An 18,198-nucleotide genomic window follows, 5' to 3' on the forward strand; every position below is an offset into this window, starting at 1 on the left:
TGCTGTTTTGTAAATTTTATATTTTTTATAGAAAGTTTTATCTGAAACCCATCTTTTTAAAATACAACACGCGCAGTACTAAAACAGCGATGCAATTGATGTTTAACTTAAAGAGCCCAGATATATGTTTTTATGTGGCTACATATATTTTAAAATGTATTTTTGCACGGAAATTAATTATTGTATGAATTCAACACATGGCCCAGACTTATATGCACTTTATTATTGCTAGTTTACACATGCATTATTAGACAATGTATCAACATGCACTTTAACTCTGCTAATTTGCACATGTGCTGGAAAATGAGAATTTCATACTGCATTATATAATAGTATATACTAAATGCACTTTATTATTGCCAGTTTCCACATGTATTATTAGATGAATGCACCAATACGCACTTTAACACTGCTAATTTGCACATGTGCTGGAGAACGACTATTTTATATAGTATTGCTGGTATTTGATAAATTAGAGTCTGATATAATTTAATGATGTATATGCTATTTTACTTTGGAATGTTGCTATATGGTTGTATTCATACATACCGAATAAAGCACTTTTGAAATGAAATGAAATGACTTCCTCCTCCGGCTTTTAGGAACCTCTCCCATGAGAACCTGGTGCAGTTGTATGGCGTGTGCACCAAAGAGAGGCCGATCTTCATCATAACTGAGTACATGTCCAGAGGGTGCCTTCTGGACTACCTGCATGACAGCCGCCGGCGCCTCCCCGCCAGTGAGCTGCTGGAGATGTCCAAAGACATATGTGCAGCCATGGCCTACCTCGAGTCCAAGCAGTTCCTTCACCGAGACCTGGTAAGACACCAAAGAAATACTTCAATAAAAGACAGGCAACTCCATTTACCAAAAACAGAAAAGATGACTGATACAATAAACTAGAAAAAGATTGCTACAGAGATGAAGGTTGTTCTGTGCCCACGCCACTGATGGTTTTACACTCTTGGTTGGCATCAGAATCACCTTTGCATAGGAATGTACATTTCTCCCATGTGATAGAAAATGGTAGGTGCAAATACGACGCTGAGCGATTTTGCTGACTTCCCCATTTCAAAAAGGCCATACAAAATGCAAATACCTCTATCACGAATACCCCAGTGTTGCATGTAATCATTTTCACACCGGATAAAATCCAACACCGCTGTGTTTGGATTTTATATGGTGCTGTATTTCATGCCTATTCTGATTTTGGCCCTAAAAAATGGGGCATAAAATGTGAAGTTGGTGCTTTCTGCAACAAAATGTGCATGTTCCAACATTACTATGCCTTTTTCATCCAAAACGTTTCAACACATTAGACCTGCAGATGCTTACCAGGAACAATGCAGTACTCCAAATTTCAATATGTGGTGTAACGAGCTGCCACACTCACTCCTAATTGACACCTAAGAAGTCTAAATTTTACCCATTGGCCCACTATTTAAGCAATCTGAATGTCAAAGCAATAATAACTCTATTGAAATTCTAACTAGCACAACAACATGAAAACTATGGTGCTCTTCGATTTAGGCCTGGCGTTAGCCAAGACTTTTTGATTTTTCTAAAATTATATGTATAATATTCCTACTTAACCCCTTCTACGCTCATGACGAGCTCAGCTCATCATGAGGTACACCTCTAGTACACTCATTACGAGCTGAGATCGTCATGTAACGCGGGTTTAAAAAAAACTCAGTGCACCGCGGTAAATCCTACCGCGGCTAAGGTGTTAAAGTGACTTTCAGCCACCTCTCAATCATGTACTCTAAACAATAACTCTAAATCTCCTTCTTCAGCAATGTCAAATTCTTGGACTTTCTGCCACAAAGTCAATTTATATAATGTACTGCTGAAACATTGCCCATCTTCAATAAAATATTGCAATACTTTAAAACGTTTCCAAAACTCTTCAATGCAAAAAGACCTGCCCTCATCGCCAAACCATTTATGTTTGCCGAACTCTCCTCTAAAGATCATCTGCCAACTGTCTCCTGATGATTTAAATATGCTCCCAAACAATAAAGACAAGCATCTGCCTCTAGAACATAATCTGGGCATATACTGAAAGTAGCCCAGTCATTTTAGGCATCAAAGTTGTCCAGCCACCAACACAACTCCTCTTATATCTCTAAAGAAACATCAATCTGTTCTCCATACCACAAACCCCTTCTAAAACTGCCTTCAAACTGTTGTAAAACTCAGTAATGAAATTGTCCAGGGAACACTGCCTGAATAGATGATGAAAACAAACCAATAATCATTGTTAAAGTCCTCAGTTAAATAAATCTTCTCCTCAAACATGTCTCACCTCTGTCTTTATTTTCACAACCTTCTTTTCTGGTAAACTCAAAGTTGCAAGCATGGTATTCCTCTGAATCAATGGAATTCAAAAACCTGATAAGGAATTAACACGAATTTCTCATGTTGACCCAATGGATCCTAACGGATTCCTCAGCAACTGCGGCAGTATCCTCAATTCCTCTTGATGCTAAGACATCATCAAAAAATTCATACAACTAAATTATCAAACTAATTCCCCTTTGTAGTACAAATGCAGCCACTGGCCTCAAAACCTTCGTAAAGCACAAGGAAGCTGAAGCTAGACTAAAGGAAAGACACGTAAATAGATAAAGGCCTCCCAACCACCTGAACTGGAGATACCTGCAACTGACCTCTGATATACAGATCGTAAAGTAAGCATCATTTAAAGGTTAACTCTTCCTCAGACACTCTTTTTGTGGCACCTTTCTTTAACATATCTTGAATTTCCTATTCCACCAACTTCTGTTGCCTCTGTGCAAAACAATCTCCAAAGGCTCTGCAGCCTGAAAAGGAACTTCTCGGAACTCTATCACATATCCTTGTACCGCATCCAACAGCCATTGGTCCCTTGTCAAAAAACTCAAATTTGCCACAAAACCTTTCAAGCGGCCCCCTACCTTTTCTTGAAAAGAACCAAAAGACATCTTTGTACGTACCTTGGTTTGATTGCAACTGCTGAGCTCTCCCTCTAGATTGCCGTCCTCTACCAAATCTTCCCCTTTTACAGGAAAGAAACCAGTGGCAGACTAGAATCTTCTGAAAGACCCACCTCCCTGGGCCTGATAATGAGATTTGCCATAACCGTGACCAGAGAATCTTCCGCTTGCTCAGGACCTCGATTCCTTCAAACACCCTGCTTCAGCCTTATCTAAACTTGCGAAAGCAAATATTTTGAAACCCCATTACATGACACTTTATCAGTTTGGACACGAAAACCTGAATGCGCACATTGTACAAAATATAAAAAGTAATACAATAATAGAGACAAGTGAAGTAACAGCACCATAAAAGTGTGCTTGAAAGAGTTGTAAAAGAAGAAAATACATTAATAGTCGTAACGCTTATTAATATATTTTCAGAACAAGATTGCTCATGAAATGATGTTTTATTATTAACGTATGGTTGAAAAGTGATTCATCTAAATATGAGGCCTAACAGCTCTATTTGCTTTCATTGCAAATGCATTGTAATCAGATTGTGGAGCAACTGTGTGATAAAATAAGTTAGGAAGTTGAAACTTGCAGAGGTGATAGTAGAGACCGTAATAATTTAAAAAATATAGACATAATTGTGGTAAAAAGGTTTCTAAGAATAATTTACATGTATGGATGTTGAAAAGATTGTGGCAGTAGACCATAGTTCATGTTAATCAATTTTGTGTAGTAATATATTGGTGAAACATTTATTATTATTATCTTATTATGAAATAACGATTTGATGCATTATATTTAATTCCAATTCAGTTTAATTAATTTAGAGCTGATGCATGCATTTTAAGCATTAAATGTACTCTTTCTTAAGCTGCAATTTTTCCTTAGCAAGCATCATAATTCCTTGACATTTTTGCAAATGTTGCTTTATTTGTTCTGTGCATGTTTCATTATACATTCAAAGGACATTCTTTAGAAGTTCAAAGTGGAATGGCTCAGTGGGGAAATGAACTCTCACCCAATGCCATAGTCTGCTATATTGTATATTTTCTACGGATCACTGAAATAATATCGACTGACAGAATATCGACTAGCAAAAATATCGAGGAAAAATATCTACAGACAAAATATCGAGTTTGTATCTACAAACAGGTAAGTACAAAAATATCGAGTACAAAATATCGTTTACAAAAATATAGTTTTAAAAAATATCGACTTTATTAAAAACAGTGTTAAATTAAATTAAAATTAAAAATTAATTACTAAAATATACTTAGAAATACTTAAATTCACTTATAATAACTAAATCATTAATGAAAGTTATAAAAAAATGTTTACAATCATATTTGTTAAAACACATATATATATTAACATAATATAATTAAATAATATCCAAAATTATTACCGTACGATAGCATAAGTGTAAAAAATACTATTCCCACTCCACAGAGTGCATCTGTAGGGAAAGCGTTGGATAGCGTAGGGGTAAAAATTACTATTCCCACTCCAGTGGGTGCAACAGTGAGGAAAGCGTTGGATAGCGTAGGGGTAAAAATTACTATTCCCACTCCAGTGGGTGCAACAGTAGGGAAAGCGTTGGATAGCATAAGGGTTAAAATTACTATTCCCACTCCAGTGAGTGCAACAGTAGGGAAAGCGTTGGATAGCGTAGGGGTAAAAATTACTATTCCCACTCCAGTGAGTGCAACAGTAGGGAAAGCGTTGGATAGCGCAGGGGTAAAAAATACTATTCCCACTCCAGTGGGTGCAACAGTAGGGAAAGCGTTGGATAGCGTAGGGGTAAAAATTACTATTCCCACTTCAAAGAGTGCAACAGTAGGGAAAGCATTGGATAGCGTAGGGGTTTAAATTACTATTCCCACTCCAAAGAGTGCAACAGTAGAGAAAGCGTTGGATAGCGTAGAGATAAAAATTACTATTCCCACTCCAGTGGGTGCAACAGTAGGGAAAACGTTGGATAGCGTAGGGGTAAGAATTACTATTCCCACTCCAGTGGGTGCAACAGTAGGGAAAACGTTGGATAGCGTAGGGGTAAAAATTACTATTCCCACTCCAAATAGTGCAACAGTAGGGAAAGCATTGGATAACGTAGGGGTTAAACTTACTATTCCCACTCCAAAGAGTGCAACAGTAGGGAAAGCGTTGGATAGCGTAGGGGTAAAAATTACTATTCCCACTCCAAAGAGTGCAACAGTAGGGAAAGCGTTGGATAGCGTAGAGGTAAAAATTACTATTCCCACTCCAGTGGGTGCAACAGTAGGAAAAGCGTTGGATAGCGTAGGGGTGAAAATTACTATTCCCACTCCAGTAGGTGCAACAGTAGGGAAAGCGTTGGATAGCGTAGTGGTAAAAATTACTATTCAAACTCCAAAGAGTGCAACAGTAGGGAAAGCGTTGGATAGCATAGCAGTAAAAATTACTATTCCCACTCCAAAGAGTGCAACAGTAGGGAAAGCGTTGGATAGCGTAGAGGTAAAAATTACTATTCCCACTCCAGTGGGTGCAACAGTAGGAAAAGCGTTGGATAGCGTAGGGGTGAAAATTACTATTCCCACTCCAGTAGGTGCAACAGTAGGGAAAGCGTTGGATAGCGTAGTGGTAAAAATTACTATTCAAACTCCAAAGAGTGCAACAGTAGGGAAAGCGTTGGATAGCATAGCAGTAAAAATTACTATTCCCACTCCAGTGGGTGCAACAGTGAGGAAAGCGTTGGATAGCGTAAGGGTAAAAATTACTATTCCCACTCCAGAGAGTGCAACAGTAGGGAAAGCGTTGGATAGCGTAGAGGTAAAAATTACTATTCCCACTCCAGAGAGTGCAACAGTAGGGAAATTAAATACTTCATATATTATTTCAATAAATATAAATTAATATCTATCAAAAATTAATTAAAAGTAATTACGAATTTAATATAATATATTAATTAATCAATTAAAATTACAAATTAAATTTAATTATTACAATTATTTAACTATTAATACAAATTAATTACAAATTAACAATTAATAATTTAACATTTAAAAATGTATTTACAATAAATTCAAAATAAATACAATTAAATGAATTGTTTTATTTAATTATTTATAAATAAATTACTTCCCATCCTATTCCCCTATAAACCCACAACCGACTACAGAAAATAAATTAGTAAAATTAACATAATTAGCAATTCATCAATTAATTAAAATTAATTGCCAATTAAAAGTTAATTAATTACCAAATATAAATGAATTAACAAATAATTAAAAATGAATAACAATAAATAAATTTACATATTTAATTAATTATAATTAAATTACTTCCACCCTATTCCCCTATAAACCCACAACCCGCTACAGAAAATAAATTTGTAAAATTAACATAATTAGCAATTAATCAATAAATTAAAATTAATTGCCAATTAAGTTAATTAATTACCAAATATAAATTAATTAACAAATAATTAAAAATGAATAACAATAAATAAATTTACATATTTAATTAATTATAATTAAATTACTTCCCACCCTATTCCCCTATAAACCCACAACCCGCTACAGAATTAAATTACGCAAAAATTAAAAAATAAAAATGTCATTAATTAAAATTATTTATAACATAAATACACACTTTTAACACACATAATAACATAAAAATCACTATAAAAAATTTAATTTTATCAAAAATTCGATAATTTTATTAACCTATATTATATACTTCGATATTTTAAATGTCTATATTTTTAACATTCGATATTACATTACTTACCTTAAAAACGATATTTTTGATGTCTATATTCTGTCCAGTCGATATTTTGTCCATTCGATATTTAAAACTCGATATTGTGTCCAGTCGATATTTTGTAGTCGATATTTTGACTGTGCACCATTTTCTACCGTTGACTAACCTGTGAAGCCCGGAAAGCCAAGTCGCTCACATGAAAAGCTTGGGAAAGAATGCAGGAGTAGCTAAATGTATTTTGTGACCACATGCGTAAACTTATCATATGATGATCTGACTAGTGGAGTGACACCACATCATTAAGGTGTCATAAGGACAATTAAAGAAGAAACTCCAAAGAAGGGACAGTGCCATTATTTTACTATTCCTCTCAATGCAGGATGGTCATGTCGCAATATTTTCTATGGAACACCAATCATTGCGCTTTTATCCTTTTATTGCAATGCCTAATTTTGTCTATCGTGAACTGACCATTTGCTAATGCTGCTGCATGCATGCAGTCGACTTGGAATTCTTATTTGCCGAACAGATTGATTTTTGCTTCTTTTTGCCAATGCTCATCAACTCGCCCTTTAAGGACTTCAAAATTGATTATTTTACCCCTTTGTTTTGAATCTTAGATAGGTCTGAAGTATTCTTTTGCTCTATTGGTAGAGTAAGCCAGTGATGTCTAATCAGATGTTTGTTAAACTATCCTCTTTGCATTTGAAATTCTGACTAAATGAGTGGTCTAAAACTACATGTTTTAGTATATTTGACTGAGATGCTTAAGAAATTGCTCAACTGTATACATTTTGGAACATTAATACAGTAACTAACTATCTAAAATTGCCTGAGTCTGTTATTGTGTCCTGATGTTCTTTAGTTGAACTGTATTAAATTACTCTGTTAATCTAAATGCGTTTAGGGAGAATCAGCTAATCTTTTCAGAATATCAAGCTCTGCTTCTTTTATTTTGTGTCTCAGTAGCAGAGCTTCTAGTTTATATCACATTGATTAGACTTCATTTCTTTAGAAGATTGGTACTCCCCATTGTGATACTTTATTTTTACAGTATGGTTCTGAGAGTAGTGTATTTGAACTTTACAACAATGACTTCACCTGCATCTTGCTACCAGCACCTGGGCTCCTCTGTTGTAAGCTCTGCTCTGCCAAGTGGTGCCAAATCTAGTCCTGGGCCCTTGAAAGTGAGTTTTTGTGCTGCAACAAAGAAACTGATGCATTGACTCTAAAGCGTAATTTCAGAACTTGCACATCCCAGAAAAATTGATGCAACGCCGGTGCCTGCACCAAAGCTGTGGACTCCGCTAACCGATTGCGCGATGCAAAGACCTCTACTTTCACCGCAGCTCCAACTTTGCCCCAGCACCTCTGAAAAACAGCAGCTGCGTGAGTATCGGACACAGCAACAACGACATCAGTGGTGCACCATCCCGACTCTGACACACCCCTAGCCCTGCGTGGTTTTCGACCAACGCATCATCTTCAGCCAAACAGCTATACTTTGATGCAGAGTAATCGAATCGAGGAAGCGACACATCATTGTTCCTGCGCCACCTTCAAGAACAAAGGCCTCACACCAGTACCGGACGCATCACCTCCATTGCACACCACATCTTCCCCAATCGTCAATGCCTCAATGAACTTGCACCACCTTCAGGAACTTACACATAACCTGCATCCACAACGGCTCACCTCCTCTGTGCATTGCATCATCTACGATTCCCAAAGCATCCACGGTGCTGTTCGCGGGTCTGAATGACTCTTGTATCTGACCTGCGCTCCATCACAGTCGGACTGAACTTTTGGATTTGTCCCAGTCGAGTACAACTAGAAAGCCCCAGTTGCAACTATTGACTTCTAAGCACTGCATTTTGATTTCATCTCGCAAAATTCATATCTTGACTTGTGTATGTTGGAGTTTTATCATGTTGGTCTTGGTTTAATCAGGTGTGGATTATTTTTGTGTATTTTCACTGTGTTATTGTGTGTGAGTGTCCACAAATACTTTACAAATTGCCTCTTTAGTGTAACCTGACTGCTCTTTCCAAGCTACCAGAGAGTAAGCACAGGTAAAGTTTTAGTGTGTACTTCACTTACTCTGACTGGGATTGTGGTTCCTGTTTGGGCAGCGTGCATACACTGCTAACCAGAAACCCAATTTGTAACAGTTTCCCTTATAACAAATATACAAGATATGATTAATAGTTGATAATGTTCACTAAAGTTAGGTGGCTACATATGGGAGCAAGTGTTGCCATAATTGTGAGACCAATATAACCTCTTGTCATGTGAATTCATGAGGCGGAAGAGGAGCCCCTAATTGTGAATTTTTAGGCAAAGATATATGGTGTTATCAAATTCGTTGGTAAGTGTTGGCCAACTCTGGCACTGTGATTAAGCTGTCAACAACCCAACATTAGGTTAGGCATGATTATATTCCAGGAGTCACATTGTTGTAATCAGGCTGTTAGGTTTCATCAGAGGTACAAGGCGAAGGAACCAAGGGACAGTAATTAGAGTTAGGAGACCGCAGTAAATAATGGTTTATTGTCCAGACTTATACAAATCATATAATATACCCATGATGATATGGCACATGGTTAGGGATATACAATGTCAGAAGATATTAGCAACCAACTAAATAACTAGAGTTGGGCAGCTGCTTAGTTATGAGTAGGCTGTCAGCTGCCCGTCAAAAATGAGTATGAAAACTCTGCCAGTTGGGGGGCTGCTCTATCGTGGTTAAACAGTATAGTGCCTCAGTGCTATGGAAATGAAAAGATAATTAATAGAGTAGAGGGGTCATATTAAAAGACTTGGATGGTCTTTCATAAATATTCAAACCAATGTGGTCAGGGAACACAGAGGCCACAATAAGTAGCAAGGATGGCGGTCTGTCCCAGTTGGAGTTTGTGAATCAGTAGAAGAGTTTGTGGAGCCTGTGACACACACACATTAAACACTTTGGGGACACCCCCGCCCCCACATAGGCCTTAGTCAAAGCATGCCCACCCTGCCCCCTTTCTTGACTTTTTTTGGGCTTTGCACTCTATAATGGCAGCCACAAGAGAACATTTCCTCTTGCAGCCAGACAGGCAGAGCCTTCAGAGCCTTCAGGTCCTCCAACCCTACTTGTGCCCTTATTATAAGTATAGGTTGTACCTATCACACATGATAAATAACAATACCACAGTATACGTTATTTATTGAGTGTGATAAATACCACCTATTATGGAGTGTTGGGGAATAACATGTGGATTATGGTGTTTAACGCACCAAAATCCGTATGATACGGTATATACCTTGTGGTTTTCCCCCGTTACATTTTACCTGCTAAAATTTAACAAATGTTGAGTTATTTGGCGCATTCAATAATTACCGAAAACGTGAAATACCTAACAACTTGTAAATGAGATAGCCTTTAACGAGCAACTTGTAATCAGGCCCTTGGAGTTTGCAGGCCCGAAATGAACAATGGAAAAATAGGTTTTGAGGTTATTGCGCAGACTAATTGTTCAAATTGTAACTTTTAACCATTTCTAGCCCACTAATGCATTTTTGTAACTCTATATTCTCAAAAAAAACTAAACTGACATACACCAAACGAAGAAAATATATTCCTGTTGGAGCTAAACTGGGATATGTTACTTTTTGGAGCTTTTTTGTCGCCCCTTGATGGATCTACACAAAAGATGCCAAGATGAACTTAAATCAGTTGAATCATTTCTGTTGGAAAGTTTCAATGAAAACGCTGATCTAACTATAAATAGAGTCTCATTGGCTTTGCAATATACATACATATTTGGGTGCTTTCATTGTACAAAATGCTAAGATATAAAAACCCATTTTTCACAGGAAACTGAAATATCGAAAGTTTAACATGGTTGCCTGTGAAATATGGATTTAATCAACATAATCACAGCTCTCTACCCTACATTGCAGAGCTTTATCACTGTCAGGGCTTCTAGGATTACGTGGCAGGGAGGACAAAACTATGCAGCGATGATATCAAAACAATGAGGCAAAAACTGCATATTACTAAAAAGTAAAGTTTTGGTCAAATGATGTGGCAAATTATCAAGCAAATGCTGTAAATTCATAATGATGAAGAAAACGTAGATAATCCCATAAATACACATGGACCTCAATGTTGTCCATTGTTTTATCATCAATTTACTAATGCATCAAACTGGATAGAATCATTGTTGAGTTGCCCTGGACGACTGGTCGAGGGACAGCCTGGCAACTCTGAAGCAGCCCTGGTGGCAGGATGGGTTGGGACTTCCCAATTTAGAACTATACTATCTTGCGGTGCAGCTCCAACATGCAATACAATCGGTGGACAAGGAGAGAAGCTGGGAGAAGAGTTTACTCCACGGCACTTGTGGCGAGATGCCCCCACCCAAACTTCTGATGTTGGGGGCAGGAGCGCCTAACTCGGTCCCTCGAAGTGAGATGTCTGGGTCATATGGTACAGTTTCGAGCACTAGTGTGATGAATGATGGGAAGTGAAGTGACAACTGTGTGATCAAGGATGGGCAAGATGTAGAGGTACGGAGAAGCGCACGAGTAAAGACCGTTCCCGTGAAAATGAAAGATTTTTTTTCAGTATTAGGGTAATCTTAGTTTGCAGATTAATTGATATTGTATTTGTAAATAGTTTTATATTAGAATTTTTTTTTTTTAAGGGGTAGGTGTGTAGTGTTCTAATCTTATACAGAATGTTGGCGGGCGGCTGCGTCTTGGAATTCGGGTTGGTGAGGCTTCAAGGGAGAGACGGTTGGGGAGAGAGAAAAAGCCAGAAACATGTGGATGTTAAGCTGCCTTCCTTTCACGCCATTAAACTCTACATGGAAGACCCTGCGTTGTGTAGTTTCCTTTACTACACTCATCTACCCTGAAACGTCCTTTTAGGGCTAACATCCTACTCAGTTAGTAGTTCATGTAGTCTGGCAATTATTGTTATTCATAAGTACCATTTCAGAGTAGGTGTTTTAATAGGGGTAGAAGCTGATTCACCACTTCTCTAATGGCGGGGTTCGTTACCCAGTCAGAGAAAGCGAGTTTAGATCCATTTCATGTTTAATACCTGTATATACATTTTTCATGGCACATGAAGTGTGTTGAGAAGGTACTCATGACAGCGGTATGCTCAGACATGGGCCCCCTGCTCACTCTGCCACTGGAACCAAGCAACACCCGGCAACACCCGGTCGAAGAGCTCAAACCGGTCTGGGGTTGTTGTGTTCCACTTCGGAAAGCGCTGGGCCTGGCATTTTAGTCTTGGATGTTCCCACTAGAGCAGGACGAAAACTGATTTGTATGGGGCTGGGTCTAATCTGAGGTGGCATGGTGGGCAAAATAACGGGTTGGAGTGTTAAACCAGGTGGTTGCCAGTGGTTAGACTTATTGCAGGCATTCCTCAGATCACCTTTGTGTGTTTGATGGGGAGGTACTCTGAGCACCATGTAATGTCAAATGAAGTATTTAAGGTTCCTTGCTGATTATACTTGTATTATGTCAATGAGTTGGCATATCATGTAACTCTACTCAGGTAGGAATTCGATTTGCTGTTTTCTTTTTGTTTGCGAATGTAGTCCAGGCCTTCAACATTAAAGTATAGCCATGTAATGCTTTATATGCAAAAAGCCTTCACTTTATTCCTTTTTATGTGTTACTTATTTGTGTCAGGCGTTATAAGGGGCTATTGGGGAGTTCAAGGACCATGGTTGCTGTATAAGTACATTCACCTCTGGATGTGTGTTTGTTTTACTTCCGCATAGTATAACTACACTCCGACTGTAAGGTTTATGTATTTACAAACAATAATAGCCATTTTAACTTTTATATTGCCAGCAATTATTTTAAATATTATTGACACATAATGAACTATGGATATGTTCATTATCTTGATAGAAATACAAAGTCCAGCATGTCACATGGTTATAAGTTCGAAATGAGGGGGAATGCTCAAGAAAACTCATAAGCAACACTGCATGAAACCGAGCAGCAGAATTTACTCTTGTCTGTTTGCAGGCTCCTGTTAAGCATGTGTGCTGCACCTTGATTCTAACGTGTTTTGTTCTTAAGCTTGATGTGCGTTTCTCATGGTCTATTTGCAGGCTGCCCGAAACTGCTTGGTAAATGAAAATGGAATAGTGAAAGTTGCAGATTTCGGCCTTTCCAGGTGAGATTGTTTTCATGTGTTGTATAAATTGACGCAGAAGTTCAGTAACACTAAGAGACAAATTGTTTCTTCTCGTGAGCTGTGAAGGGCATTCTTCAGTGCTTCTGGAGTAAATACAGACCTATACAGAAGCTGCATATAATCAATCCATATCATGAACCACCACTTAAAACTCACTATTGGCATGTGCAAGTAGCAGGGCATGACAAAGGTATGCCAATATCTGCTCCAGTACTCTCGGGACCAGATGTACGACCGTGTTTTTTGGTCGCAAATGGGAAATCTGCCCGTGTGCAACCGCAAAATAGGTCTGCCCCATGTACAAACCCTATATTGCGAGTCGGTAACCTATTACCAACTCGCAAAATAGGATTTGCTACTCGCTATTATTTTATTTATTTATATAATTTATATAGCGCGCAAATACCCTAAGGTGTCTCGGCGCTGCTCAAATCCTGTGCTGAGGGGGAGCCCTGACTTATTACTGATTAAAAAGCCATGTTTTTAATTGTTTCCGAAATGTCATTAAGGAAGGACTATTTTTTATATAGTGGGGGAGAGTCTTCCACAATCTGGAAACAGCCACTATGAATCGTCTGTCTCCCCAATTCACTTTTTTTGTACGTGGGATTGGGAGCAGATGGGCTGAGGATGAGCGTAAGGCTCTTTTGGGAGTGTATACACACAAGGCTTTTTTTAGGAATTCTGGCCCTATGTTATTCATGGCTTTGTAAGTAATACACAGCGCCTTAAATTTGGTGCGACTCCTGACCGGAAGCCAATGAAGTTGGCGAACAATGGGGGTGATGGAAGAGAATTTTGATGTACAGGTCAGAATTCTAGCAGCCGCGTTCTGGATTAGTTGCATCTTGTTGAAGACTTGCTCTTGGGCATTTAGTAACAGACCATTACAGTAATCGACCTTGGAAAGTACTAGGGTACACTTAAGGGTCTTGCATGCACTGAAGGGGAGGAAAGGCAGTAGTTTCTTAACCATCCTAAGAGTGTAACAGGATGCAGAAACTACTGCATTAGCATGGCTCAGAAATGACAACTTATTATCAAATAATACCCCTAAGTTCCTGACTTTGGTAACCGGTGTTGGGGGAGCCTAGGTCCAGAGGCCACCATGCTGGGGACCAAGACGGGGTCAAACTACCGAAGATCATGACCTCCGTCTTGTCTGAATTTAATTTTAAACAATTGTGAACCATCCAGGAGCTGATGGCCATCATGCCTTCCTGAAAGTTGGCCGCAACTGCTCCTCCGTTGTTATGAATGGCCAGTACTAGCTGGGTGTCATCGGCGTATGATGTCAACCCAATTCCATATGATTTAATGACCCTCGCCAAGTCCGACACATAGATGTTAAATAGTGTCGGACTTAACGAGGATCCTTGGGGAACACCGCAAGGTAAAGTGAAAACAGGAGAGTAGAAGCCACCCAGTTTAACAGACTGTTTACGGCCAGACAGAAAGGAAGTCAGAAGAGATTTGGCTTTACCCTGAATGCCAATGTGGGCTACACGGTCGATCAAGATGTTATGATCGACCGTGTCGAAGGCTGCAGACAAGTCCAATAATATCAGGACTGCTGCGCCTCCTTGATCCATAATCAGTCTGACTTCATCTGCTGCTTTTATCAGTGCTGTTTCTGTTCCATGACCTTTCCTGAACCCAAATTGGGTGTCGTCAAGGAGGTTATTCTGATCGATATAGTTGGCCAGCTGACAGTTCATGATTTTCTCAAATATCTTAGACGGAAATGGGAGAGATGCAATCGATCGATAACTTTTGGGTTCTGAGGGATCAAGATTTGGTTTTTTCAATAAGGGTTTAATGATTACTTTCTTCCAGATCGACGGGTAAGAGCCAGAAAAAAACATAGAGTTACAAATGTTTGTAAGAGCTGGAGCAATCAAGTTAGTCACTGGCTTAAGAATCAAAGGTGGGCATGGATCGAGTGGTGATCCTGATTTAATAGTTGTCATAAGTTCAACTATCTGCGTTGGGGAAATTTGACTAAATTCACCAAAGGCTGTGGGATGGGGGGTGTCGCTCTTATTGGAACTAGCAGGTTCAGTAGTTACCTTGGCGGTGAAATTGGAGAAGATGTCATTGACCTTAAGCTTAAAGAAGTCCGCCAGGTCGTTACACAGATTTTGGGACAGTTCTATGGTAGTACATTCTGGTGGAATAGACAGCTTCGTGACAACTTGATAAAGTTGTGTAGTAGAATTTTTTAGCTAACTCTATTTGCTCGAGATAACATTTTCGTTTCTCTGTGGTTAGAAGCTTTCTATATGTGGCCAATGCCTTTTTATATAGATCTCTGTTATTATTGTCATAATCTTTACGCCAACGCCTTTCTAAGTTTCTGCACCGTTGCCTTTCTAATCTAAGGGTTTCTGAGAACCAAGGGGCGGAAGGTGTGTTACGGTTGGGCAGCATTTTTTTTGGAGGTGCTAACGTAGTAAAGGCATTGTTCAGCCAAACATTGTAATTCTCAGAGGCTATGTGTGGATCTGTTGTGTCCTATGGTTGAGTGGAGGCCAGGGTGGACTGTAGGATTGAACCGTCCATGTTCTTCCAATCTCGAAATTGGACATAAGAGCGATTTGTGATATGTAAATTTTTATAATTTCTGGTTATGATAGTAAACATTACTGCAGCATGGTCTGTCCACGTTAGAGGTTTCACTGAGGACGAAATGATGTGAGGGTTATTAGTAAATAGGCCATCAAGGGTGTGTCCAGCCTGATGGGTGGGAGCAGTAACCATTTGTTTAAGACCTGCTGAGGAGAGGTCCGAGATTAGGGCTGATGAATCTCTGTCATTAGTGGTTTCTAGATGAAAATTAAAATCACCTAATATCGTATAATCAGGATTGGCTGCCATAGGTTCTAGTAAGGTATTGATAGATGCCAGGAAGGGGGACCGGAGGGTAGTTGGACGCTAGAGAAGAGTTCCTTTGAAGGATTGCACGGGAGAAAGCATAATAGAAAAAGTGAATGCTTCGGCAGACTCGATATCAATGGGTTCTATCCTTGTTACAAGGTTTTTTCTATATATAATGGCTATACCACCGCCTCTTTTCCCCGGGGATCTATCCTGCCTGACCACATGGTATCCATCCGGGGTGGCCATACAGAAATCTGGGCCAGATGCTTGATCCGCCCAGGTTTCAGTGATAAAGAGGAGATCTATGTTTGACTGGTTATAAATTCATAGATTTCCTCTTTGTGTTTTATAAGAGAGCGAGCATTAATAAGCGCACAATAAGTGTGTTTGGCCTTTAAATCTCCTGGGGATGGATTCTGCGTTTGTTGATGAAAAGGAAGTGTCAGATTATATAAACAGTTTAGGCATTGAAGGAAGGCTATTAGGAAGGGGCATGGCAAGGGCGTCCCTTCCTAATAGCAATTCATACTTTAATGTACAATTGTTTTGAGACCGTAATTGCGGTCCCAAAACACACGCAGTTTACCACCTACTTCAAGTAGGTGGTAAGACACTCACAAACAGGAAGGGGTCCCCAGGGGACCCCCTCCCCTTTGTGAATGGATGTGGAAATATTTTTTAAGAGCAGGCAGTGACCCCTTCTTCTTTGTGAATGGATGTGAACATATTTTTTAAGAGCAGGAAGTGGTCCCACAGACCACTGCATACTCTTAAAAATTGAAACAGTACCGTTCACCTCTGGGGTACAGCTATAATGTGTGTTGTCATTGTCAAGACTAACTGTACTACACTGTATGTAATGATCTCTGCACTGTCTGCACTATTGTACCTTTTTAGCCGTGAGTTGTATTACTGTTATAAGGTTTAAAATGTATGATATGTACATAGAGCTGTCACATAAGTATGTTTCAATTAAACTTTATGAATAAAACAAAATAAAAAAATCGAAACAGAAACGTTTCATTTTTCTTTTTTAAATGCATCCCGTTTTCCTTTAAGGAAAATGGCTGCATTTAAAAAAAAAAAACTTGATCTATTTAAAAAGTAGTCACAGACATGGTGGTCTGCTGACCCCAGCTGGTCACCATCCCTGGGAGTGCTAACCATTCCCAATGGGGTTGCATATTGCACCTGCCTCATGTTTATCGATGGGGCATGCAATTTGCGGCCCCATAAGGTATCGCAAACAGTGTCTGAGACACTGTTCTAATTTGCATTATGCGAGTCGCAAATGGCAAGTTGCAAAACAACGCAATTTGCGACACACAAATTGTAAGGGTCGTACATCTGGCCCTGAATACGATGCCTATAAGTAAAGGGATGTTGCAGGGCAGCACAAATATTCTTTTTCACCCAAGGTTTCCTATCCTTTATTTTACTAAGAAAGACCAAGCTTTTTAATTGTCAGGAGAAACTGCACTCAAAGGCATAGCTGTTTTCTGTGTGGCATCTCTGACAGCTTGCCTAGCAGGGTCTCCTGCACAGGGTACACTATACAAGCAAAACGTATCTAATAAACATTTTCTAACACATATTGTCAATCAAAAGGTGCCACCACACTGGACCATACAGCACTGATAAAATGAGAAGATATTCATTGATTTATTTAAAAGGGTTTTTTGCAATGCCCCGCTTACCATGTTTCTGCTGTGTTATAGCGTTGAAAATGTAGGGAAGCAAGCAGAAAAGCATTGGCAATGCTAATAGGTCTGGCTGAAGAAAAAAAAAGTGCATTTGTGTTACTGATGAGTTTAGGCACTCAATAACTCCTCATACATTCACTCTGTCAATCATCTTTGCACTGATGCGTCTATTCATCCATTCATCTGTTTACTCATTCTTGCATTCACCCTCTGACACAACCGCAATAAAGCACACAAAAATGAAACAACATATGCGCGATAAATTAAAAGAACACAATAGAAAAAAGAAAACGCACTGCAGACTAAAAAAGGTGACACACTAAGGTATACAGAAAAGTGATGGCTGGAATGCTTGAATTAATCTCAGTCACTTGCAATTACTCAGGGACGTAACCAAGTCCCTCCTTATTTTGCATATCATGCCCCCTTAGTTTAGACCAAGCCATACGCAAATCAGGTTTGACTCTGCTCCACTGGTAACAGTCCAACCCGAACTGCCAGGCAAGGTCCGCTCTAAACCAAAGGACCACAAGCAACGCGTGGCCCTATTCTAGGCCGGGTATAGCTTGGTTCTTGGGTCACAGTGTTCACATGACCCCTCTCTAGGCATTCCTGTCCCACCTAGCAAGTCACTGGAGTATACAAAAAAGAGATGGATAGAAAGCTTGAATTAATTCCAGCCATTGGTAAT

At 39.1% G+C, this 18,198-nt stretch overlaps 1 protein-coding gene across 1 annotated transcript in view; it reads left to right on the forward strand.

Annotated features, from left to right (window-relative positions):
• Nucleotides 1-18,198, forward strand: part of BTK (Bruton tyrosine kinase) — a 531,602-nt gene that overhangs the window by 435,995 nt on the left and 77,409 nt on the right. Inside the window, exons 15-16 of the mRNA XM_078685905.1 lie at nt 603-819; nt 12,839-12,903. Of these exons, the coding sequence (XP_078542031.1) occupies nt 603-819; nt 12,839-12,903 (282 nt within the window). The remainder of the gene's footprint in view (nt 1-602; nt 820-12,838; nt 12,904-18,198) is intronic.

Source organism: Lissotriton helveticus, chromosome 4_1, assembly GCF_964261635.1.
Source record: "Lissotriton helveticus chromosome 4_1, aLisHel1.1, whole genome shotgun sequence".
Taxonomy (NCBI): Eukaryota; Metazoa; Chordata; class Amphibia; order Caudata; family Salamandridae; genus Lissotriton; species Lissotriton helveticus.